This window comes from Crocuta crocuta, unplaced genomic scaffold (genome assembly GCF_008692635.1).
Source record: "Crocuta crocuta isolate KB4526 unplaced genomic scaffold, BGI_CrCroc_1.0 scaffold124, whole genome shotgun sequence".
In the NCBI taxonomy this organism is placed as follows: Eukaryota; Metazoa; Chordata; class Mammalia; order Carnivora; family Hyaenidae; genus Crocuta; species Crocuta crocuta.
The window spans coordinates 10,584,188-10,611,367 of NW_027551573.1; the positions used below are offsets into that span (position 1 = coordinate 10,584,188).

Consider the following 27,180-nt stretch of genomic DNA (forward strand, 5'->3'; position numbering starts at 1 on the left):
TACCTACAACAACCACTAAAAAGCTATACAAAAAGAGCCATTCAAATCCAATATATAAAAATCAAAATGGAATTCTAAAAAAATGCTCAAGAACCCACATGAAGGTAGGAAAAGAAAGAGAAATAAAAACAAGAGAGGATAAACACAAAACAGAAATAAAATAAAATGGCAGAATTAACTCCAAACAATAATTACATTAAATGTAAAAGGGCTAAATATATCAATTAAAAGAAAGACTGGCAGTGTTTATTTAAAAACATGACCAATTATATATTGTCTATTAGACACTTACTTCAAATATAACAATAGAGGCAGATTGAAAGTGTAAGGAAAAAAATGAAATCTCATGCAAACCTTACTTTAAAACAAGCAAGAGTGACTATATTAATATCAGATAAAGTAGATATTAGAGCAAGGAAAATTACTGGAGACAAAGAGGGATATAATATAGTGATGAAAAAAATCAATTCACCAAGAAGATACAGCAATCTTCAATGTACATGCAGCAAATAAAAGAGCTGCATAACATGTGAAGCAAAACTGATAGAACTAAAAGGACAAACAGACTAAATCATAGTTATAGTTGGAGACTTTCTCAACAATGAGTAAAACAACTAGACATAAAATCAGCAAGGATACAGAAGAACCATTAATCAGCAGAATCTGATCAATATTTTGTATAATATTCTTGCTATGAACTAAATTAGGTGTCCCCCCACCCTTACATACTTACACTGAAGCCTACCCTCCACTGTTATGTATTTGAAGATGGGGTCTTTAGAAGATAATCATATTTACATTAGATCATGAAAGTGGCCCTACTTATGGCATTGGTATCCCTATAAAAAGAGATGCCAGAGATAACCATCAGCAAACCAGAAAGAGAGTCTTTACCACAGAATCAAATTAGCTAGCACTGTGGTCTTGCTTTTGGTCTTTCTAGTCTATAGAACTATATGAAATAAATTTATATTATTTAAGCTACCAAGTCTATGGGATTTTATGACAGCCAAAGTTGACTAATAAAATCTACATAACAATTGAGTATACCTTTTTTTTCAACTGCCCAATAACATATACCAAGATAAACTATATCTTGGCCATAAATAAAGCCACAGAAATATACAAGTACTAAAATCATAATGTGTTCTCTGACTACAATGGCATCAAACTAGAATCAACAATAGAAAGGCAATAGGAGAATCTCCCAACACTTGTAAACAAAATAATATATGTCCATCAACACAATCCACATGGGTGAAAGAGAAAGTCTCAAGTGAAATTAAAAACAACAACAACAAAAACTGAACATGACCAGCAAAGAAAATGAATCAGTAATCAAAAATCTCTCAACAAATAACAGTCCTGGGCCAGATGGCTTCCCAAGGGAATTCTACCAGACATTTAAAGAAGAGTTAATACCTATTCCTCTGAAACTGTTCCAAAAAGTAGAAATGGAAGGAAAGCTTTCCAACTCATGACAAAGACCCCACTAAAAACAATTACAGACTAATATCCCTGATGAACCTGGATGCATAAATTCTCAGCAAGATACTAGTAAAGTGAATTCAAACAGAACATTAAAAGATGATTCACCATGATCAAGTGGGACTTATTCCTAGGCTACAGGGCTGGTTCAATATTCACAAATCAATCAATATGATATAGCACATTAGCAAAAGAAAAAATAAGAATCATATAGTTCCATCAATAGATGCAGAAAAAGCATTTGACAAAATACAGCATCCTTTCTTGTATAAAACCCTCAGAAGGTAGGGATAGAAAGAACACACCTCTACATTATAAAGGCCAGATATGAAAAGCCCACAGTTAATATAATTCTTAATGGGGAAAACAGAGCTTTCTCCCCAAGGTCACGAACACAAGAGAGATAACCACTCTCACCACTGTTGTTCAACAGAATAGGAGAGATAAAGGATTTCACAGACAAATAAAAACTAAAAGAATTCCTCACCACTAAACCAAATCTACAAGAGATCCTAAGGGAGACTCTGGGAGTGGAATGTAGCAAAGACCACAAAGGACCAGAGACATCACTATAAGCATGAAACCTACAGACAACACAATGACTCTAAATCCGTATCTTTCAATAATAACACTAAATGTAAATGGACTAAATGCTCTAATCAAAAAACACAGGGTATCAGAATGGATAAAAAACCAAGACCTATCTATTTGGTGTCTACAAGAGACCCATTTTAGACCTGAAGACACCTTCAGATTGAAAGAGAGGGGATGGAGAACCATCTATCACACTACTTGAAGTCAAAAGAAAGCTAGAGTAGCCATATTTATATCAGAAAAATTGGATTTTAAATTAAAGGCTTTAAAAGAGATGAAGAAGGACATTATATCATAATTGCAGGGTCTATCCTCAAGGAGAGCTAACAATTCTAAATGTTTATGTACCTAATTCGGAGGCACCCAAATATATAAAACAATTAATCACAAACATAAGCAATCTTATTGGTAAGAATGTGGTACTTGCATGGGACTTTACTAGTCCACTTACAGCAATGGACAGATCATCTAGACAGAAAATAAATAAAGAAACAATGGCTCTGAATGATACACTGGACCAGATGGCCTTGACAGATATATTCAGAACTTTTCATCCTAAAACAGCAGAATACACGTTCTTCTCAAGAGCACATGGAACATTCTCCAAGATAGATCACATAATGGATCACAAAACAGCCCTCAATAAGTATAAAAGAATCGAGATCATACCATGCTCAGTTCCAGATCACAATGCTATACAACTTGAAATCAACCACAGGAAAAAGTCTGGAAAACCTTCAAATGCATGGAGGTTAAAGAACATCCTAGTAAAGAATGAATGGGTCAACCAGGCAATTAAAGAAGAAATTTAAAAATATATGGAAACAAACAAAAATGAAAACACAACAATCCAAACCCATTGGGATGCAACAAAGGCAGTCCTAAGGGGAAAATACATTGCAGTCCAGGACTATCTAAAGAAACAAGAAAAATCCCCAATATAAAATCTAACAGCACATATACCTAAAGGAACTAGTAGCAGAACAGCAAAGAAACCCCAAGGTCAGCAGAAGAAGAGAAATAATAAAGATCAGAGCAGAAATAAACAATATAAAATTAAAAAAAAAAAACAGCAGAACAGATCGATGAAACTAAGAGTTGGTTTTGTGAAAAAAATAAACAAAATTGATAAATCCCTAGCCAGTCTTAAAAAGAAAAGAGAGGACCCAAGTAGATAAAATCACAAATGAAAATCTATTTATCAAAACCAATCCCTCATAAATAGAAGCAATTATCAGAGAATACTATAAAAAATTATATGCCAACAAACTGAACAACCAGGAAGAAGTGGACAAATTCCTAGACACCCATATACTACCAAAACTCAAATGGGAAGAAATAGAAAATTTGAACAGACCCATAACTAGTGAAAAAAATTGAATCAGTTGTCAAAAATCCCCCAACAAATAAGAATCTGGGGCCAGAGAGCTTCCCAGGGGAATTCTACCAGACATTTGAAGCAGAGTTATTACCTAGCTTTCTCAAGGTGTTCCAAAAAAATAGAAATGGAAGGAAAACTTCCAGACTCATTCGATGAAACCAGCATTACCTTGATTCCCAAAACCAGACAAAGACTCCACTAAAAACGAGAATCATAGGCCAATATCACTGATCAACATGGATGCAAAAATTCTCAACAAGATACTAGCAAACTGAATTCAACAGCATATAAAAAGAATTATACATCATGATCAAGTGGGATTCATTCCTGGGCTGCAGGGCTGGTTCAATATTCAGAAACCAATAAATGTGATACATCACATTAATAAAAGAAAGGATAAGAACCATATGATCCTGTCAATAGATGGAGAAAAAACATCTAACAGAATACAGTATCCTTTCTTAATAAAAACCCTCAAGAAAGTCTGGATTGAAGGAACACACTTAAACATCCATAAAGCCAATTATGAAAAGCCCACAGCTACTATCATCCTCAATGGGGAAAAACTGAGAGCATTCCCCCTAAGATCAGGAACACGACAGGGATGTCCACACTCACCACTGTTTTTTAACATAGTGTTAGAAGTCCTAGCATCAGTAATCAGACAACAAAATGAAACAGAAGTCATCCAAAGTAGTAAAGAAGAAGCCAAACTTTCACTTTTTGCAGACAACATGATACCCTACATGGAAAACACGAATGACTCCACCAAGACACCCAGAACTGCTACAGGAATTCAGCAAAGTTCCAGGGTACAAAATCAATGTGTAGAAATCAGTTGCATTTTTAAAAAAAATTTTTTAATGTTTTTTAAAATTTATTTCTGAGAGAGAGAGACAGACAGTGTGAGCAGGGGAGAGTCAGAGAGAGAAGGAGACACAGAATCTGAAACAGGCTCCAGGCTCTGAGCTGGCTGTCAGCACAGAGCCCAACGCAGGGATCAAAACCATGAACCGTGAGATCATTACCTGAGCCAAAGTTAGACGTTTAACCAACTTAGCCACCCAGGAACCCTATCAGTTGCATTTTTATACACCAATAATGAAGCAACAGAAAGAGAAATCAAGAAACTGATCCCATTCACAATTATAATTACATTACAATGACAAGAACCATAAACCTAACCACAGATGTAAAAGATCTGTATGATGAAAACTACGAAAACTTATGAAGGAAATTGAAGAAGACACAAGGAAATGGAACAACATTCCATGCTCATGGATTGGAAGAATAAAAATTGTTAAAATGTCAATACTACCCAAAGCAATCTACACATTCAATGCAATCCCAATCAAAATTGCACCAGCATTCTTTTCAAAGGTAGAACACACAATCCCAAAATTTGTATGGACCCCAAATAGCTAATATTGCTAATATTCTAATATTGAAGAAGAAAACCAAAGTAGGAGGCATCACAATCCCGGATTAGCCTCTACTACAAAGCTGTAACCATTAAGACAGTATGGTATTGGCACAAAAACAGACACATAGACCAAAGGAATAGAATAGAGAACCCAGAATTATATATGGCCAAATAATCTTTGACAAATCAGGAATGAGTATCCAATGGGAAAAAGACAGCCTCTTTAACAGATGGTGCTGGGAGAACTGGACAGCATCATGCAAAAGAATGAAATTGGACCACTTTCTTACACCATACACAAAAATAAATTCAAAATGGATGTAGGACCTAAATGTGAGACAGGAAACCATCAAAATCATAGAGGAGAATGCAGGCAACAACCTCTTTGACCTCAGCCGCAGCAATTTCTTGCTCGACACATCTCCAAAGGCAAGGGAATTAAAAGCAAAAATGAACAACAGGGACCTCATCAAGATAAAAACGTTTCTGCACTGCAAAGGAAACAATCAACCAAACTAAAAGGCAATTGACAGAATGGGAAAAGATATTTGCAAATGACAAATCTGGTAAAGGGTTAGTGTCCAAAATCTATAAAGAACGTACCAAACTCAATATCCAATAAACAAATAATCCAGTGAAGAAATGGGCAGAAAACATGCATAGACACTTTTCCAAAGAAAACATCCAGATGGCCAACAGACCCACAAAATGATGCTCCAACTCAATCACCATCATGGAAATACAAATCAAATCCACACTGATCCTCACACAAGTCAGAGTAGCTAAAATTAACAACTCGGGAAAAAAACAGATGCTGGCAAAGATCTGTAGAAATGGGAACCCTCCTGGGGCGCCTGAATGGCTCAGTTGGTTAAGTATCTGACTTCAGCTCAGGTCATTTCATGGTCAGTGAGTTTGAGCCCCCACGTCCACGTCGGGCTCTGTGCTGACAGCTCAGAGCCTAGAGCCTGCTCTGAATTCTGTATCTCCCTCTCTCTCTGCCCCTCTGCACTTTGTTTCTCTCTGTCTCAGAAATAAATAAACATTAAAAAATTAAAAAAAAAAAAAAAGAAACAGGAACCCTCTTGCACTGTTGTTGGGAATGCAAACTGGTGCAGCCCCTCTGGAAAATAGCGTGGAGGGTCCTCAAAAAATAAAAATAGAACTATCCTATGATCTAGCAATAGCATTATGAGGAATTTATCCAAGGAAGACAGGAGTGCTGATTTGCAGGGGCACATGTACACCAATGTTCACAGCAGCTCTATCAACAATAGCAAAATTATGGAAAAAGCCTAAATGTCTGTCAACTTATGAGTGGATAAAGAAGATGTGGCTTTATATACAATGGAATACTACTTGGCAATGAGAAAGAATGAAATCATGCCATTTGCAGCAACATGGATGGAACTGGAAGGTATTATGCTGAGTGAAATAAGTTAGAGAAGGATAGATATATGTTTTCACTTACATATGGATCTTGAGAAACTTAACAGAAGACCATGGGGGGAGACAAAGGGGAAAAATAGTTACAGATAGAGTGGGAGGCAAATCGTAAGAGTCTCTTAAATACAGAGAATAAACTGCGGGTTGATGGGGTGTCGGGTAGAGGGAAAATGGGTGATGGGCAATGAGAAAAGCGCTTCTTGGGATGAGCACTGGGTGTTGTATGTAAGCGATGTACCATGGGAATCTACCCAAGATCTACCCAAATCCAAGAGCACACTTTACACACTATATGTTAGCCAATGTGAAAATAAATTATATCTTGAAAATAAATAAATGAATGAATAAAGGTGTTATACCACTTTAAAAAAAGAGAATATGTGGTAAATGTATACAATGGAATATGACTTGGCAATCAAAAACAATGGAATCTTACCACCTGCAACAATGTGGCTGGAACTAGAGGGTATTATGCTAAGTAAAATATATGATTTCACTCATACATGGAATTCGAGAAACACAACAGATGAACATAGGGGAAAGGACAGCAAAATAAGATAAAAACAGAGAGGGAGGTAAACTGTAAGAGAGAAGAATAAATACAGAGAAGAAACTGAGGGTTGCTGGAGGGAAGGTGTGTAGGGGATGGGCTAAATTCGTGAGGGGCATTAAGGATGGCACTTGTTATGGGATGAGCACTGGGTGTTATATGTAAGTGATGAGTCACAAGGTTCTAATCCTGAAACCAACACTATACTGTGCGTTAACTAACCTAAGTTTAAACTTTTAAAAAGTTTTAAATTTTTAAAAACTGGAAAAAACAGAAAATGAATATAATATCAAAATTTGTGTAGAACAGCTAAAGTGGTGCTGAGAGGGAAATTTATAACACTAAATGCATATCCTACAATGAGAAAAAAGCCTCAAATCAAATACCAATGTAAAGAACTTAGAAAAAGAACAAAATAAACCCAAATCAAAAAGAAAAAATATATAGATAAGGACAGAAATCGATGAAATTTAAAACAAGAAAAAATAGAAAAAAACAGTGAAACAACTGATTGTTTGTAAAGCTAATGAAAATTGACAAACCTCTAGCAGGCCTGAGAAAGACATAAGACAAAAGATAGAAATGACCAATATGAGGAGTAAAAGGAAATATCATAAAAGACACAGTAGACAGCAAAAATATAATAAAACACTGTAAATAATTCTATATACATGAATTTGACAACTTAGAAAAAAAGAATCAATTCCTAAAAAAATAAAACTATCATTACTCAATAATGAAATAAATCATTTGAATAGCCCTATAACTTTTAAGGATATATAATCCATAATTTCAAAATGGCCAAAGGATATTTAATTCATAATTCCAAAACAGCCAAGAGAAAATCTCCAAGACTATGATTTGATTGGAGAATTCTACTGAAATTTTAAAAAAAGTTAATACCAAAATTATTTATACTCTCTTCCAGAAAAGGAGAGAAAGTTTGGGGTTTATTTTATGAAGTTAGGATTATGCTGATTCCTGAACCAGACAAAAAGAGTACCCAAAAAGACAACTATACACCAGTATTCCTCACCCACATAAATATTAATATCCTTTTCAAAAAATGACTAAACAATTTAGCAACATATGAAATGAATTATCACCACAACTGACTGAGTAGACTTGATTCTAGGGACACAAGTCTGGTTTAATAATCAAAATTCAATCAATATAATCCATCATAATATTAACAGGCTAACAAGAAAAATCACATATCACATATCATATATCAAATCTGTATAATACTGGTAGAGGGATAGACCTATAGAAACCCAAAATATACAAATATGCCCACTTTATTTTTAACAATAGCTCAAAGGCATTTCAATGGAGGAATGATAGTCTTTTTAACAAATGCAAGTGATTCTGGAACAACTGGACACTCACAGATAAAAAAGATAAAGGAAGAAAGAACTTCAACCTTAGGTCATTGAATCTTATGCAAAATTAACTCAAATTGGATCATGAACTTAAATATAAGACATAAAATTATACAACTTTTGGAAAACAAGTTGTTGAAGAAAATCTTAAGGATCAAGGGTTAGGCAAGGAGTTATCAGACTACACCAAATGCACACTCCATAAAAGGAAAACTTGATAAACTGAATTTCATTAAAACTAAAAATTTTTGCTTGTGAAAGACTCTGTTTACAGGAAGAAGACATACTATACACTGGGAGAATATATTTGCAAAACACTTACCTGACAAAGGACTAGTATTTGGGATTACATTAAAAACTATCAAGAAACCTGGGCACCTTGGTGGCTCAGTCGGATGAGTGTCTGAGTTCGGCTCAGGTCATGATCTCATAGTTCATGAATTCGGGCCCTGTGTCTGGCTCTGTGCTGACAACTCAAAGCCTGAAGCCTGTTTTGGATTCTATGTCTCCCTCTCTCTCTGCTCCTCCCCAGCTCACACTCTGTCTGTCTCTCTCAAAAATAAACATGAAAAAAAAAACCCCTAAAAAAACTAACAAGAAAACAACAATAAAAAAAAAACCCAAGCAGAAAATGAGCAAAAAACCTGAATGAAGAGACATGTCACTGAAGAGAATCTATAGATAGCAAATAAGCACATGAAAAGATCCAACATCATTATCCACTAGGAAATGAAAATTAAAGCCACAAGGAGGTATCACTACAAACCAATCAGAGTAACTAAAATAAAAAGTAGTGATAACAAAAAATGCTGGCAAAGATGCAGACAAATTGTATCACGCATTCATACGCTGCTGGTAGGAAAGTAAAATGATACAGGACTCTGAAAAAAGTCTTACAGTTTCTTTGAAATCTAAACATGCAACTACATACCAACTGTACTACTGGGCATTCATCCCAGATAAATGAAATGTTTTGTTCACACAAAAACCTGTAGAGAATCTTTTTGTTGGTTGCTTGTACTTTAGGTGTCATATCTAAAGTGTGACCTTGTCTAATCCAAGGTCACAATGAATTTACAACCATGTTTTCTTCTAAGAGTTTTACAGTTTTATCTCTTACATATAGGTCTTTGATCTATTTCCAGTTAATTTTTGTACATGGTATGAAGTAGGGATCCAAATTCACTCTTTTGATGTAGATATCCAATCGCCCCATCACCATTTGTTGAAAAGACTATCCTTTCTCTAGTGAACTGTCTTTGCACCTTCATCAAAATCAACTGACCACAAATATATGGATTTATTTCTGGACTGTTAATTCTATTCTATTGACCTCTATATCTGTTCTTAAGCCATTATCACACTATTTAACTATTATAGCATATTATTATACTAATCATAAGCATAGTACTGCAGTAAACTTTGAAAATGGAAAAATATGAACCAACTTTGTTCTCAAGACTGCTTTAGCTATTCTGGGTCCCTTGCATTTCACTGCCAGTGAACAAGTACTTGATGCTACCACAGGTTAAACAAATTTACATAACATTTCACATGATACTGCTAGTATACTCAAGACAAGGACAGTAGTCTCTTTTCAATACAAAGACACTTTAGAGCAATGACAAGGCCTGAACCTAAAGGAATAAAATCTGAGTAAAGTATATGTGGTGGCTTATGCACAAACACATGCATCTAACCTAGTAAAACCAGAAAACTTCCCCCTATAGTGTGAGGTATGTGTTATTACGATTGTTTGCAGCATTTTGAGAAGTGAGGGAAAAAATAACTTATTCAAAAGGCAAAAATATATAAGAAAGTCTGTGCTAAATCAAATCCATAATGTAGCCAGCCCAAGGTTCTGTCTTTAATAATGGTACAAAAAGATAGTTAAGAGATGAATTTAGAAATGGTCTTCTAAATAATCCATTACAAAAGAAACAAACATTGTGCTTGGAATATAGTAAATGTTGAATTCTTTCCATTTGAACTTTCTTTCCTAATGCAACTGGTTAAATAATTGGACTTAATTGAAATTTACAAATATGTCAATTTACTATTCAACGCTTATTTAAATCAAGCTATTCAGAAACTCAAACATACTCCTAATCTGATTTACATTTTACTGACAAATATAATACATTATGTTGTAAGAATTAAAAATATTTTACTAGCATAAGACACAGAAAATTAAGTTATTCTAATGATTAGCTATTGAATGTATTAATATTAGGGGACTATTATCAATAGAACATACACCAATTTGATTCTTGCAAAATGTTACCTCAACATTTAAAAGAACTAAAAGCAACATTTCTTGGGATATAGCTTATAATAATGTGATTCGTTACATACATCAAGTTTTACTAGACAAAAGGATGGGTTTAGACAAAGTGATTTATAACTCACCATGGAATCCAAAAAATGAACTGGCAAGCATGGGAACTAAATTCAGTCTCCTGCTCATTACTACTATGCTTTAACTCCCTGAGTTACTGAATCCAATCACACTGAAAGAACAAGGACTTTACAGTACCATGGTTTTAATGGGTGTTCATGAATTGTTCAGTGTGGTAAAAATTCATAAAATGAAGCACAATGGATGGATGGTTGCTTCTATCATAACTCAATGACTAGAAAATGACTTAAAAAATGACTTAAAAAGACTAGTTACTTTAAATAACAATGTATGGGAAAAATGGGCCACTAAAAATATCTTAAATGGAATAAAGTAGTGTTATGATGGTTACTTATCTGATATTTTAGTGATAGCTTTTAAAAAAATAAAAAGCTTAAAAAATCATATTTAAATTCTTTGCTTCTAAGGTCTTCTTCATATTGCAAATACAAATTTTACAAAGTGAAGAAAGGAGATTATGCTGTTAAATGTAAAGTTCTATTTAGGAGTCAATACTTTCAAAAACTTATCTTTCCATTTGGGTATATATCTGGATTACTAAGTTATTAAATACAGGTTTCCTTATTGCTTCCCAATAACCAAAACAATTCAAAGGTAGGTTTGAGATCAAATTCTTAATTTATAGAAGACTCCTTTCTTTTCTAAAGCAAAGAGTTTTGGTTTAAAGAGTTTAAAGGCAGCCCTGAAAAATAGGAATATCCTTACACAAATGAACAGGGGGTAAATATTAAGATTAAAATACCTAAACTAAACCTGTGTGTGATTAGTCCTTCTGTTCAAAAAAGTATATCCTCTTAACCAGCGATTCCTAAACTGTTTCTCTAGTTCATTTAAGTCTCACTGTTCTAAACTGACCTATAGCTGATAACCTTTAAACTCTTAATTTTTTAGTATGAATTGGATGGAGCTAATTAACTGAGCTATTCTTTTTTTTAAATTCCAGTATAATTAACATAGTATTAAATTAGTTTAAGGTGTACAATACAATGAATAAATTCTATACACTACTCAGTGCTCATTAAGATATGTATACTTTTGGAGCACCTGGCTGGCTCAGTCAATAAAGCATGTGATTCTTAATCTCAGGATCATAAGCTCAAGGCCCACATTGGGCATGGGGCCTACTTAAAAATTTTTTTTAAAGATATGTATAATCTTAATTCTCTTTATTTGACCCATCCCCCAGCCACCTCTCCTCTAGCAACCACCAGTTTGTTCTCTGTATTTAAGAGCTTGGTGTTTTGTTTTTCTCTTTGTTTTGTTTTATAAATTCCACATATGAGTGATATCATATGGAATTTGTCCTTTCTCTTATTTCACTTGCTTGATACATTCTGGGTTCCTCCATGTTATTGTAGATGGCAATATCTCATTCTCTTTATGGCTGAGTAACATTCCAATATATATACACACACACCCCACATCTTCTTTATTTTTGCATCTGTTGATGGGCATTTGGGGTTTACATATCTTTCCAAATTAGCGTTTTCATTTTCTTTGAGTAAATATTTACTAGTGGAATTTCTGGATCATATGGTAATTCTATTTTTAATTTCCTGAGGAACCTCAATACTATTCTCCACAGTGGCTATACCAATTTGCATTCCCACCAACAGCACACAAGTATTCCTTTCTCTTCACATCTTTGTCAACACTTGATGTTGCTTATGTTTTTTACTTTAGCCATTCTGACAGGTGTAGAATGATATCTCATTGTGCTTTCAATTTGCATGTCCCTTGATAATTAGTGATGTTGACCATCTTTTCATAGGTCTGTTGGCCACTTGTATTTCTTCCTTGAAAAATGTCTATTCTGGTCCTCTGCCCATTTTTAATCAAATTCTTTGTTTCTTTGGTTTCAAACTGTATAAAACCCTCATCATACATACCATTTGCAAATATCTTCTCCCATTCAGTACACTGCCTTTTTGTTGGTGGTTTCTTTCACTGGGCAAAAGCTTTTTATTTTAGTGTAGTCCCAATAGTTCAATTTTATTTCTGTTTCCCTTACTTGAAGAGACAAATCTAAAAAAATATTTCTATGTCAAAAAAATCACTGTCTAGGTTTCCTTCTATGAGTTTTATAGTTTCAAGTCTCACCATTTAGGTCTTTAATCCATTTTGAGTTTATTTTTATGTATTATGTAAGAAACTAGTCCAGTTTCATTCTTTTGCAATGTGGTTGTCCATTTTTTCCAGAACCACTGTATATTATTGTATATCTTTGCTGCCTCTGTTGCAGGTTAACTGATCATATATGTATGGGTTTATTTCTGGGCTCTCTGTTTTGTTCCACTGATCTATGTGTCTATTTTTTTGTCAGTACTATACTGTTTTGATTTTACAGCATTGTAGTATATCTTTAAATATGAAATTGTGATACCACCAGCTATGTTCTGCTTTCTCAAGATTGTTTTGGCTATTTGGGGTCTTTTGTAGTTCCATACAAATTTTAGGATTATTCATTCTAGTTCTGCAAAAAATGTCACTGGAATTTTGATAGGAATTACATTACATCTGTAATTGTATCTGTATATTGCTATGGGTAGTATGGACATTATAATAATATTGGTCTTCCAATCCATGAGCATAGAATATTTTTCCTTTTTTTGTGTCATTTTTAATTTCTTTCATCAGTGTTTCATAGTTTTTGGAGTACAAGTCTTTCACTTCCTTGGTTAAGTTTATTCCTAGGTATTTTATTTATGGTGCAATTAAGCTATACGTTTAGGTTAAAAGATAACCTAACAGGCATAAAATTTGGATATTTGAAAGGTATGGTCAGTTACTAAAGCTATTTCTTTAACCCTAAGGAGTAAAGGAAATTCATACACCATTAACATCAGTCATCAGCTATTGTTGTTTATTAAGCCCACTAAACCAGAACTCAATATGTTGATCATACATCCTACAGAAACCAAAAAATGTTAAGTTTTATATGAAAGGTGTGAGTATCTGGTTAGGATAAAAAAAAAATCAGCTCTACAATATGGAAGGGAATTTTACATGCAATGTATATACATTTGGTGATTGACAATCCTAATATATTTGATCTTTCAAATGGTGTCATTTCAAAAAGGAAAAAGAAAGACTTAGATCAGCAAGGCCAAGGCTTGGATTGGAGGCTGATAAATGGAAACTGACATCATGGGAGGTTGGGAAAGATACCCTACATTTTTCTTGCATCTGTTCATGGGCACTGAGAGTAGTCTCTTGCTTTACTTTTAACTGAATTTCATCTGTATCATATATAGAAAAGTAAGAGATGAAAATTAACACAGAAACCACAGCTGCAATCCAATACATTGATTTTTATTCAAATTCCATAATTTAAATTAAAAAAACATTCAGAAATCAGCAAATTACCTTGAATGTAACTCTGTGCTGCCATTATTATATTTGCTTCCTCTTTCCCAGACACCAAAGTCAGGTACACGGTAAACTCTTTCTACACAAAATACAAGGTTTTGAATAAAAGAAACCTAAAAGAAAAGAAAGGAAACGTAAGGACACATGCAGTAACAGGCTCTTTAGATACTGAGAAGAACAATCAGATATCATTTGATATCCAATTACACACTTGCCTACCAACACTTATTTTAACATGTTCAAATTTCTTGTGATTATTATATTACTATGAATACTGTTATACTTTTTTTTTTCTCATATAATGTCTAAAGTGAGACTCTAATACACAGTACAGAAATAGAATTTAGGGGTGCCTGGGTGGCTCAGTCAGTTGGGTGTCTAATTCTTGATTCTGGCTCAGGTCATGATCTTGGAGTTGTGGGATTGAGCCCTGCATGAGGCTCCGCCCTGAACTTGGAGCCTGATTATCCCCACTTCCCCCTCAAATTAAAAAAAAAAAAAAAGAAAGAAAAAAAGAAAATTTAAATCCTGTCAATGCTCCAACTATAATTCTTCAGTGATATATTAGTATTCATGGAGGCTAGGTATCTTAAGAATTAAGAAAAATACAAAGCATTATTTTATACTAGGTAATACTATTTGTTTTCTAACATGTTCATGTGAAATGTTAAATAAGTCTAAAATTTTGGAGATAAAAAGTTATTTCTCAGTTCTAAAATAAGTCAGTCTATGTTGGATCAACCTGGAGTCTTGAGTCCATTAATCCTGGAATCTAGTATTCTTCTGGCCTTTTCTACAGCTGTAGATGCCCAATCTTATAAATCGAAGCTTAGGGTTGGAGATGGGCTCCAAACAACGGGCCAAGATGCACAGCTTCCTTTTAAAAATTTCAGACAACTGATGAAATTTGAACTCTCAAAAGTAATTATAGAAAGCAAAGATTATGGTTAGTTCTTATTTAATAAAGCTCATCATTTTAATTTTTTAAAAATATTTATCCATTTTTGAGAGACAGAGTGCGAGTGGGGGAGGGGCAAGGAGAGAGAGAGACACAGAATTCAAAGCAGGCTCCAGGCTCTGAGCTGTCAGCAGAGCCTGACAAAGGGCTTGAACTCAAGAACTGCGAGATCATGACCTGAGCCAGTTGGACACCCAACCAACTGAGCTGCCCAGGCGTCCCAATAAAGCCATTCATTTTAATAAAGACAATATCTTAATTGGACTACTGGTCCTAATTAACAAGGTTTTAAATTTAGTCATCGTTGGGGCGCCTGGGTGGCTTAGTCGGTTAAGCGTCCGACTTTCGCTTAGGTCATGATCTCGCGGNTCTAACCTTCATCTCAAAATCTCTTCTGAAGTGGCAATATGCATCTTCCACACCCACCCTATACACATAATTAATATAATGTATATGCTTTTAAAAATGACACAGTAAAAACGCTAAAAACCAAGGTAAGGTTTCCACCAGTAAACCAGAAACTTTAACAAATTACAGGAAGAAGAAAGCATTAGAAAAGAATTGGTTGAGAAATCAGAGCAGAGGAAAACATATCCTCTTTAAATGAGTCTTCTTTGTTCTCTAGAATCTCTGTAAAGTTTCTAAGCCTGGAGTTAACAAGCACTTTGCTCATGAGTTAATCAGAGAGCAGCCTACCAAGATTCTCTCCCAAAAGATGAATGGCTGGGACACTTAAATCCCTGACCTTTCCACTTTGCATCCCAACATATAATTGCCCTCAGGGCCAAAACCAGCTGACATATTTCAGTGAAGAAAAAAGCAATTAGGGTGTTGGGGCTTTAGAAATAGAACAGAGCATAAGATAATTCTAGATTTCCATAAAACACACACCTATCCCAAAACCCTACCAAAGAGTGAAGCATTACATACTTACAGTAAATTTATTTTATATTTACTTTGAATCTTAGTGAGGGTCTCCTCAGCTTTCCTAATTTCTTGCTCACTTGCCTATACACCCTAAGGAAAATCTGCCTGTATAAAAATCATGGCCATTTTCACAAACCTGTTATCTTCAGCTCTTCTATGGTGTTTAGAGCTATTTAGATTTTATAATACATACAGAAAATACACATAGTCAAGTCTTCGAGTTTGAAGATTTGAAAACATCTGGTTCCTTCTTCGAAATAACAAACTTTTCAAGTGTATAATCCATATTTCTGTTTCCTCCTCCTTGTTGGAAGATGTCAGGATAGGGCTTGGCCCAAGTAAGGCAGTCTGATTAGAATGCCTAAATGGTATAATAGCTGGCTGGAAAGGCATTTTTGGTTAATAAGCCCTGTGAGGAACACTAAAATACCATTTACATACCAGTTCCACAAATAAGGAGTTTGGAAATTGCCATTCTATTCCATCCTAATGAGTAAAAAGTTTGACAGACTGAAAAATTGACAACTCTTCTCAGATCCATAAAAGAGGGGAGGACACAAGGCATATTGTCCCAAGAATGGAGAGACCCACAGGTGAATATAGGTTTCCTGGAGTAGAGACTCATGAGCAAAAGTCACCTTGGAAATCAGTGCTGGGGTAGTAAAATCTGAACTGCAATGGAACTACTAGAGGCTTAGTTAAAAACTGAGAGTGAAATTCTGACAGTAAATGTCTTCATGAGGATCTAGTCATATGGAGTGGCCCATAATATACTGAGATTTACCTCCAAGAACTCAATCAGGTTCCCATAGAAAATATCTTAGGAAAATCCCCTTTGGCTTCCAGCAGGGGGAGGGGAAAAGAAACTGTTTTGAAATGTACGTATCTTTGCCTTCTAAAAGTTCATTTTATGTTAATTCACTTTTACAAAAGACCTACATTAGTATCTGTTTTTACTAAATGAAAGAAATCCAAAGGGGATTTTCACTTTTACCAAAAAAAGAAAGAAAGAAAGAAAGAAAGAAAGAAAGAAAGAAAGAAAGAAAGAAAGAAAGAAAAAGGAAAAAAAAAGTCATTACTATACTAACGCAGGTCTTTTATAAAAGCAAAGGGTACAATGCAAACTTTTAGAAAGTGAGGTATAATCTTCACCTTACACCATTAAGGCTTACAAAAGCTTCCATAGGAAGACTCTACCTTCTACCTTTGGAGCATGAGGGAAATCTCTATGTTAAAACACTACGTTTTTCATAACAAGGCCTCACCTCAATGGAAAACAGTTATCCAGAACTTGACCTACTGGACTATTAGAGCCTAACTGACCTGGGGAAGGGAAATACCGAAATACTGAAGACTAGTTCTAGTCTTCCACATGAGGAAGAGAAATGCTCCAACTCCAGCTTACTATAGCTACTCTATTAAAGGAAGAGAAAAAAAAAATGAGACACAATTGTGAACTTCATAGTCTAGAGGCACAGGCTAACTAGAAGACTAGACCTAATTATAGGATTACAGAATTCTTGGCTTCCTTTTGCCTCATATCTCACCACCACATTACGAAAGTCCTATTTACAACAGTTCCTTTTACAGTACATCATGTCAGGCTATCAAGAAAAAAAATACAGTGCAAATCAAAAGGAAAAAAAAACTCACACATTTTGAAGAGACAAAGTAAACATCAGAACTATACATGACAAAGATGTTGTAACTGTCAGATTAAATTTAAAACAACCATGATTATAGGATATGGAATCTGCTGAATGAAGTAGTAGTAAGCAAGAACACAGGGGCAATGTAATCAGAGAGATGGAAATCTTAAAAATGAACTCCTCAAAAGTGCTAGAGATAAAAAACATTGTAATAGAAATTAAAAATGCCTTTGATGGACATATTAGAGATTCAACTGAAGAAAGAATCTCTTATCTAGAGGCTATATAAACAGAATCCTTGAAAACTGAAAAGCAAAGAGAACAAAGACTGAAACACACAAAACAAAATTGAAGGGCTGTGAGACAACTAAAAGAGGTGTAGTACCAGGAATACAGGCATAGCAGGGATGCCTGGGTAGCTCAAGTTGGTTAAGTGTCTGACTCTTGACTGTGGGTCATGATCTCACCGTTTGCGCACCTGAGCCCCCACATTGGGCTCCACACTGACAGTGTGGAGTCTTCTTGGCATCCTCATTCTCTCCCTCTCTCTGTCCCTCTCCTGCTCATGTGCAAGCTCTATCTCAAAATAAATAAAACTTTAAAATTTTTGAGAAAAAAGGAGTATGAGAATGAGAAGGAACAGAAGAAATATCTGAAACAATAATAACTGAGAATTTCCCCAAATTAAATACCAGACACCAAACCGCAGATACAAGAAGCTCAGAGAAAACCCAGTAGGATAAAAGCCCCCAAAAACTACACCTCAACATATCATTTTCAAATAACAAAAGGAAAATCAAAGATAAAGAAAAAAATCTAGAAAAAAGTCAGAGGAAACAAACACCTTATCTACAGCAGAACAAAGATAAGAATTACATTTAGCTTCTCAGAACCATTCAAGAGAAGAATGAAACAGTGGAAGTGCTAGAAGGAAATACAAACTATTAACCTAGAATCCTGTACCCTGAGAAATTATCCTTCAAGAGTGAAGGTGAAATAAAAACTTTTCCAGGGAAACAAAAATTGAAAATATACGTTGCTGGTAGGCCTGTCCTGCAAGAAATGTAGAAACTTCTTTTTAGAGAAAGAAAGTAATATGAAAGAAACTTAGCTCTACATAAAAAAACCAAAAGCATCAAAGAAGGAATAAGTGAATGTGAAACAAAAATTATTATTTTTATTTTTCTTAAAGGATCTAACAGATAATGGTTTGCTTATTTTAATAAATAGCAACAATATAATGTTTATATTGTATGTATGCATATATATATATGGGGGCATACACACGCAGTATCACAAGATTTGCCCTGAGATCCGTTGAGGTTTGTAAAAACGGAAGCCAGGCTGTACTTAAAGGAGCAGGTGTGTTCCCAACAGTCCTGAATCTAAAAAAAGGGCTTCCAAGCCTCTTTTGCCTCCTGGAATGAGGCTCAGCTAGGTTAGTGCCAGGTGCCCATGATACGGTGCCCTAGATCTCAGGAGATTTACCCCAGGGTCACACCAGGTATGTCAAAAACAAAAAAAGGCGGCTGTTCCAAGGGAGCAGGTGTCCCAACCTTGCCAAAACCAGAAAATACCTTGAAAGCCTCCTTCACCTCTTGTAAGGAGGCGTAGGTAGGGAGCTGAGGCTTGGTTAGGGAGTTCTGGCTTTTGCCAGGTGCCCTGGTGCCTGTCATGTCATGAGATATGTGTGTGTGTGTGTGTGTGTGTGTGTGTGTGTGTGTGTCTGTATGCTTATATATATAAGTAAATGACAGCAAAGATATAAGGGATAGGAGGAAGGAATTAGGATTATTTTGTTGTTATAAAACACCACACATGGAGTGGTATTGTTATTTCAAAGTGGACTTGGATTAGTGGTCAATGTATGTTACAAACTCCAGGGCAACAGGTTAACAAAAATGAAAAGAGGTATAATGGATATGCTAAGAAAGGAAAGAAAATAGAATCATATTTAAAAACTTAATTAAAACCTCAAAAGGAAAAAAAGGAATACAAAAATAGACAAACAACAGGGCAACAAATAGAAAACAGTAACAAATATGGTAGAGAGTAATCCACTATATCAATTTTGAGGGGCGCCTGGGTGGCTCAGTCAGTTAAGCATTGACTTCGGCTCAGGTCATTATTTCACAGTTTGTGAGTTCGAGACCCGTGTCAGGCTCTGTGCTGACAGCTAGTTCAGAGCCTGGAGCCTGCTTCAGTTTCTGTATCTCCCTGTCTCTCTGACTCTCCCCTGCTCACACTGCCTCTCTCTCTCTCTCTCTCTCTCAGAAATAAATAAAACATTAAAACAATTTTTTAATTAAAAAAATCACTTTGAATGTCAATGGTCTTAATACACCAATTAAAAGACAGAGATTGTCAGAGTGTATTAAAAACCATGACTTAATGATATGTTAGCTATAAGAAACCAACTCTAAATATAAACACACAAATAAGTTATAAGTGAATGAATGGAGAAAAATATACCATGTTAACACTAATCAAAAGAAATTGGAGTTGCTATATAATTTCAGACAGAGCATACTTCAAGGTAAGTAAATTTATCAAAAATAAAGAAGGGAATTAATTTTCCAAGAACACATAACAATCCTTAACAGGTATATAACACACAGAGCATCAAACTATGTGAAGCAAAATCTAACAGAATTGAAAAGAGAAATAGATGAATTCAATAACAGAGTTGGACACTTCAAGACCCTTCTATCAAAAGTAGGTAGTTCCAGCAGGGAGAAAATCAGTAAGGACATCGTTGAATTCAGTAACACCATCAATAAACTGGATACAATTGACATCTATAAGCTAGCTCACCCAACAACATGAAAATACACATTCTTCTCAAATTTACATAGACTATTCACTAAGATAAGCCACATTCTGGGCCAAAAATACACCTTAACAAATGTAAAAGAATATATATTATACAATGTTTTCTCTAAGACAATAGATTTAAACTAGAAATTAGTAACAAAAAGATAACTGGAAAATCCTCAGATATGTGGAGATTACACAACACACTTCTAAAAACATGAGTCAAAGAAAAAAATCTCAAATTTAAAAATATTGTGAGATAAATGAAAACACAACTTTTAAAAAATCTATAGAATGGATTGAAAGCAGTGTATACAGGGAAATTCACAGCACTGAATGCATATTTAAAAAAGAGAAATCTAAAATCAATAATCTAAGATACCACCATAGGAAATGAGGGAAAAAGAGCAAATTAAGTCCAAAGTAGAAAAAATGGAATAATTAGAATCAGAGCAGATATCAGTGAAACTGAAAACAAGAAATCAATAAACAAAATCAATGAACTACAAGTTTTTTCTTTGAAAATATAGATAAAATTGATAAGCCTCTTGATGGGCTAAGAAAAAAGAGAGAGGACACAAATTAATAGTATCAAAATTAAAGAGGAGATATCACTACAGATCCCATGGAAATTAAGATAAATAAAGGAATACTATGAACAACTCTCTGCCCATGAATCTGATAACCTAGATGAAAGACACAATCAGACTAAAACCACACAAAAATAAATAGATGAACTGAACAAACCTGTATTTATTAAAGAAATTGAATCGGGGCATCTGGGTTGCTCAGTTGGTTAGGCATCTGACTTCAGCTCAGATAATGATCTCATGGTTTGTGGGTTTTAGCCCTGCATTGGGCTTTTTGCTGACAGCATAGAACTCACTTTGGATCTTCAGTTTCCCTCTCTCTCTCTCTGTCCTTTCCCTAGTCACACTTTCTCTCTCCCTCTCTCAAAAATAAACATACAAAAATTTTTTTAAAAAGAAATTGAATCAATAATAAACGAGTTTATAAGACAGAAAAGATCAGATCTTAACATTTTACTAGTGAAATCTACCAAACATTTAAAGAAGAAATTGTATCAATTCTCCACAATCTCCTTTAGAGGATACAGGAACAGAAGGAATACTTCCTATTTCATTATATGAGCAATAGCCTAATACCAAAAACAAGACAAACGTGTTATAAGAAAACTAAAGACAAACTCTCTCTTATGAAGAGAGATGCAAAAATTCTCAACAAAATGTTAGCACAATGATTCCAAGAAAGTATAAAAAGAATTACACAACACAATCAAGTGGGATTTATCTTAGTCATGGAAGGCTGGTTCGCTATTAGAAAACCAATTAACATACACATTACATAAACATTCTAAAAATGAAAAATCATATGATCATCAGATGCAGAAAAGCATTTGAGAAAATCCAACACTATTCATCATAGAAACTCTCAATAAACTAACAATAGAGGAAAGCTTTCACAACTTGATAAAGACTATCTATGAAAAACCTAAAATCATACTTAATGGTGAAAAACAATCCTTCTCACTAAAATCAATACAAAGCATGTATGTCCCTTTTTACCACTCTTTCAACATTGTACTGCAAGTCCTTGCTAATGCAGTAAGGCAAGAAAAGGAAATAAAAGGTACATGGGTTGGGAAGGAAGACATAGAACTGTTCTTCCTCACAGGAGATATAATCATTTATTTAGAAAAACCAAAAAAAAAAATCAAAGAAACTGGAACTCATAAGTGCATATAACAATTCTTAGGATATAAGTTTAATACATAAAAGTCAATTGTGTTCCTATATACCAACAACAAACAAGTAGAATTTGAAATTAAAAACAGCAGCCCCCAAAATGAAATACTTAGGTATATAGCTAACAAAATATATACCAATATTTATATGAAGAAAACTACAAACTGATTAATGAAATTAAAGATGACTAAATAAATAGAGATGTTTCATGTGGGGTCATGAAGACTCCATATTGTCAAGATGTCAATTCTTCCTAACTTGATCTATGGACTCCATAAATCCCAATCCAAATACCAGCAAGTTATTTTATGTATATCAACAAACATATTCTAAAGTCTTATAAAGAGGCAAAAGACCCAGATAGGCAACTCCATATTGAAGAACAACAACAAAGTTGGAGAACTCATGCTACCCAATTTTAAGAGCTATGGTAAAAAAGCTGTATAAAGCTGTGGTAATCAAGATTGTGTGGTATAGGCAAAAGAATAAACAAATAAATCAACGAAACAGAATAGATAGCCCCAAAACAGACCTCCATAAATAGTCAATTGATTTTTAAGAAAGGAACAAAGGCAACGTAATGAAATAAAAAAGGCTCTTCAAATAATGAGTAGACATCCACATACAAAAAAGTTAATCTAGGGCTAGATCTTACACCCTTTATAAAAATTAACTTAAAAGCAGGTCATAAATCTAAATATAAAAGCTAAACCATAACATTCCTAGAAAACAACATGGGAAAAAATCTAGATGGCCCTGGGTATAGTGACGCCTTTTTAGTTTTCATTTTTTTAGTGTTTATTTATTTTGAGAGAGAGAGAAAGAGAGTAAGTAGGGGAGGAACAGAAAGAGAGGGAGCCAGAGAATCCCAAGCAAGTTCCACACTGTTAGCACAGAGCTCAACTCAGGGCTCGAATTCATGAACAGTGAGATCATGACCTGAGTGGAAACCAAGATTCAGACGCTTAACTGACTGAGCCACCCAGGCACTCCATTGATGCCTTTTTAGATACAACACCGAAGAAATCACTCATGAAATAAATAATTGATAAGCTGGAGTTGAATAAAATTTACAATCTGTGCTCTGTTAAAGACACTACCAAAAGACTGAGGACACAAGCCACAGACTGGGAGAAAATATTTGCAAAAGGAACATCTGATAGAACACTGCTAATCCAAATTGTATAAAGAACTCTTAAAACTCAATAATCAGAAAACAACCAATCCAGAGGTGCCTGGGTGGCTCAGTCAGTTGAGCGTCCCACTCTTATTCAGCTCAGCTCAGGTCATGATCCCAGGGTCATGGGATTGAGCCCTGCATCGGGCTCTGCATGGAACGTAGGGCTTAAGATTCTCTTTCTCTCTCCCCCTCTACCACTGGTCATGCTCTCTCTCTCTCTCTCTCTAAAATAAAAAAATAATAATTAAAAAATAGGATTAAAAAAATAAGAACCTATCCAATTTTTTAAATGAGCCAAAACCTTAACAAACATTGTATGTTTACAATGCATGCTTGCAATTCTGTAATTTTTGGCATTCTAGCTCAGAATACTTACAACCCATACCTTTCTTTCAATACCCAAAATACAAATATTTCCATTTGGACTTCCCATTAAATACCATGTCGTACAGTTTGTAAGCACTTCTCAATTTTTTCTTCCTCTGACACCACTGAGTTTTAATACTCTTGGTCTAGAAACATATTTTTGCTACTGTGTCTTCTTGATCACCCATATCATTTGGACACCATGCCCTGGTATTTTTCACAACAGTTCTTTGGTCATAAAGATTTTGTGAATCTTGGCACAAATCATGTCTGACATTCAAATCTTCCATAATCTTCCCACCCTATCCTCATGTGCCTCTATATATACTCTACTGTCTGACAGGAACATTAGATTCCAGTTGAGCTTGGTTTTGCTCATTTCCAAGTGAAAACAGTTTTCTGTGAACTTTCTTCAGTCCCAGGTCAAACATTTCCTCCCTGGTGAAGCCTTTGACTTCTTTCTCTTAAATTACACTTAAAGTCAAACTAGAGTTCTTAATATTTCTTTGTTTTAGGTGATCTTCACCCAACCTCTAATTACTATCCAGGTCTAACACCCTTTATCTGTAATACAAAAATCCCACAAACTCTGAATCCAGTTGTTTTGCTTAACTCATTTGTCAAAATTCAGAAATGACATAAGGTTATCTGCCTTATTCATCTCACTTTATGCGAATATGCATATGTCTTATGCAAAAATATTAATGTGCTGATGATGTGGTTTTGCCCTAAACTGTGCCAGGGCCATTACATAAGTAAGGTATCTTCTTTTAAAAAGTTTTTATTTAAATTCCAGTAAGTTGACATAAAATGTAATATTAGTTTCAGGTGTACAATACAGTGATTCAATACTTACATATAATAATCAGTGCTCATGACAACAACTGCCCTCCTTAATCTCCATCACCTATTTAATGCATCCCCCTATACACCTCCCCTCTGGTAACCATCAGTTTGTTCACTATAATTAAGAGTCAAAGAAAGACAAATGCGTATGATTTCACTCATATGTGGAATTTAAGAAACAAATGAGCAAAGGGAAAAAGGCACAGAGGCAAACGAAGATTAAGGTACCTATTTAAACAGTGTTTCTTTTTTAAAACCCAAATAATTCTGATATCTAAAAACATCTGGTCCCAAATGTTTCTTCAGATAAGGAATTATGGACCTGTATAACTTCACTGAACTCAGAAACACACATCTGCTGTTTTTCACACAAAATGCTATGCTTTCGTTAAGAAGGACTGGGCATTTAGGGGGATTGCTAGGATATGAAAATCAAGATCATAACCATTTATAGGGTCAGGGTATTTTGGATACAAACTTCAATTCTAACTCCAGTTTACGTACCCAATGTTGTTAGCCTTTTGCTTCATCTTCATACCAATTTCTAGTTTGTGTTACCTTACTTGAAGATGTATCTTTGAAAGCCACTTTGGGAAAAAAGACTATAGAGAAAGATTTCTAATCTGAAAGAGCTAAAATAGTCATAGTCAAATATATCCAGTAGCATTTTCTGGATATGTTTAGCTTATCTATAAATAACTCATATCAGAAATCATTTCAAAACAGTTAAATGTCAATGAAATGATCACATTTTGGGAGATGGTGATTTGGTATAAATATTGTGCTTAAAAACAAAATCTTAATGGACTTAATAAAATTAAGGTATGTGTAATAAAAAAATGACAATTAGAGATTAAGAAGGCCTCACATTTAATAAGCAAATGCAATTTTAATTAGTTTACCAAAGGCAAAGAACAATTTAACTCTCTATGTCTATATATGCATTATAAAACATAATATATATGTGTGTACATATATATATATATACATTTACAAAAGGATAATTTGTGAATAAAAAAGTTACGACATTATGGAGAAATCAAGTAAGGAGGACTAATATTACAAATGACCTAATTAAAAATCCTTAAAAATGCGGCTTTTGATAAATATTCACTAAAATAAAACAATTCAGATCATGTGTGAAATGCTAAGTTTAAATGAAATTTCTATTATACATGCTTCTCCTCGGCAATTGGTGTGTGAAAGTGAGTTCTACCTTGTTCTCTTTTCCTCCTGCTGTATTTTCAAAGCAAAAGCTCCATTCTTGCTTTCCCCTTTTTTCTCTTACAATTTTTTCTGATCCTTAATTCTTTCTTTTGTTAAGTATCCCCAACAGAAATGATTCACAGTTCATGTAAATAGAACCCGATATTCTCACAGCAGGGGGAAAAATGGTTTTGAGACTAAATTCAAGTGTATTAGAATTTCCCATTAGAGTAACTTTCTAATAGGCAGGAAAATCTTGAGAATGCAAGTCAATTTTCTTTTTTCAAGAGACTCCTAAAGATCCTAATATACAAATAACACTTTTTTCTTTAATTAGCCTAGGTTCTACCTACTGTGTGCAAACTTAACCAAAAAGTTAAGGTTCAGAAAATGAAAATATTTTACTTTACTTTAAGGCATAGATTTTTCTATTCAAATTCTCATTTCTCCAAATGTTCACTTTTTAAACTACTGCATAGGGATAATTTACCTATCAGAAATGTCTTGATCCCCCAAAGAACTCAGTTAAAGGATTATATATTTTAAGTTATACATACATTACACACATGCATAAAAAGCACGAAAAATATATAACAGACACCCATGGAATCATCAACTAAGTTTAACAAATGTTAACATGTTGCCATCTCCGCTTTAGATCTGACATTTAAGGACATGAAACAGAAACAGTTGAAGCACTTATTAAATAGCCAAATCCCTCCCACTTCCCCCAGATGTAATTTGTAAACTGAAATTGGTGTAAATAATTCTCCATCATGTTTTCAACCTTTTATCACATACATATGAATAAGTTGTTTTTACATCTTCAAATTTTACATAAATGGCATCATGCTATATGTATCTTTTTGCAGCTTGATTTTTTTAACATTAATTTTTGAACACATCCATGTTGATATATGTGAATCTAATAAGTTTTAACACCCATATAATATTCCAATCATTTGATAATGCCTCACTCATTCATTTGCCTAAATATGGATATTTAGGTTAATTTTTTTTAAATTTTGTACTAATTTTAGACTTCAACAGAAGTTACAAAAAGAGTTCAGTTTCTATATATTCCTCATCTAGATTTCTCTAATATTAACATCTTATTACCTGTGGTTAAGTGATCAGAATCAAGAAATTAACATTAGTACAATATAATTAACTAAAGACTGTATTAGAATTTCATTTGTTTTTTATTAACGTCATTTTTCTGTTCCAGGATGCTAACCAGCATACCTCATTGTATTTAGTTTGTAATTAGGGGAGCCTTAGTTTATGTCACCCTCACTCTTGTTTTTTTTTTTTTTATGTCCTTGACAATTTTAAAGAGTATTAATTAGTTATTTGATCATAATTTCAGTTTTCCTAATGTTTTTTTTTTTTTTTTTTTTTTAATTTTTTTTAATG

At 34.1% G+C, this 27,180-nt stretch overlaps 1 protein-coding gene across 3 annotated transcripts in view; it reads right to left on the reverse strand.

Moving 5' to 3' along the window:
- Nucleotides 1-27,180, reverse strand: part of PHKB (phosphorylase kinase regulatory subunit beta) — a 237,841-nt gene that overhangs the window by 133,205 nt on the left and 77,456 nt on the right. For all 3 annotated transcript variants that reach the window (XR_013331934.1, XM_077751419.1, XM_077751418.1), the window contains one exon: nt 14,050-14,165. Coding sequence is in view for 2 of the 3 variants with exons in the window: in XM_077751419.1 (XP_077607545.1) it covers nt 14,050-14,165 (116 nt within the window). In the remaining variant the exon portion in view is untranslated. The remainder of the gene's footprint in view (nt 1-14,049; nt 14,166-27,180) is intronic.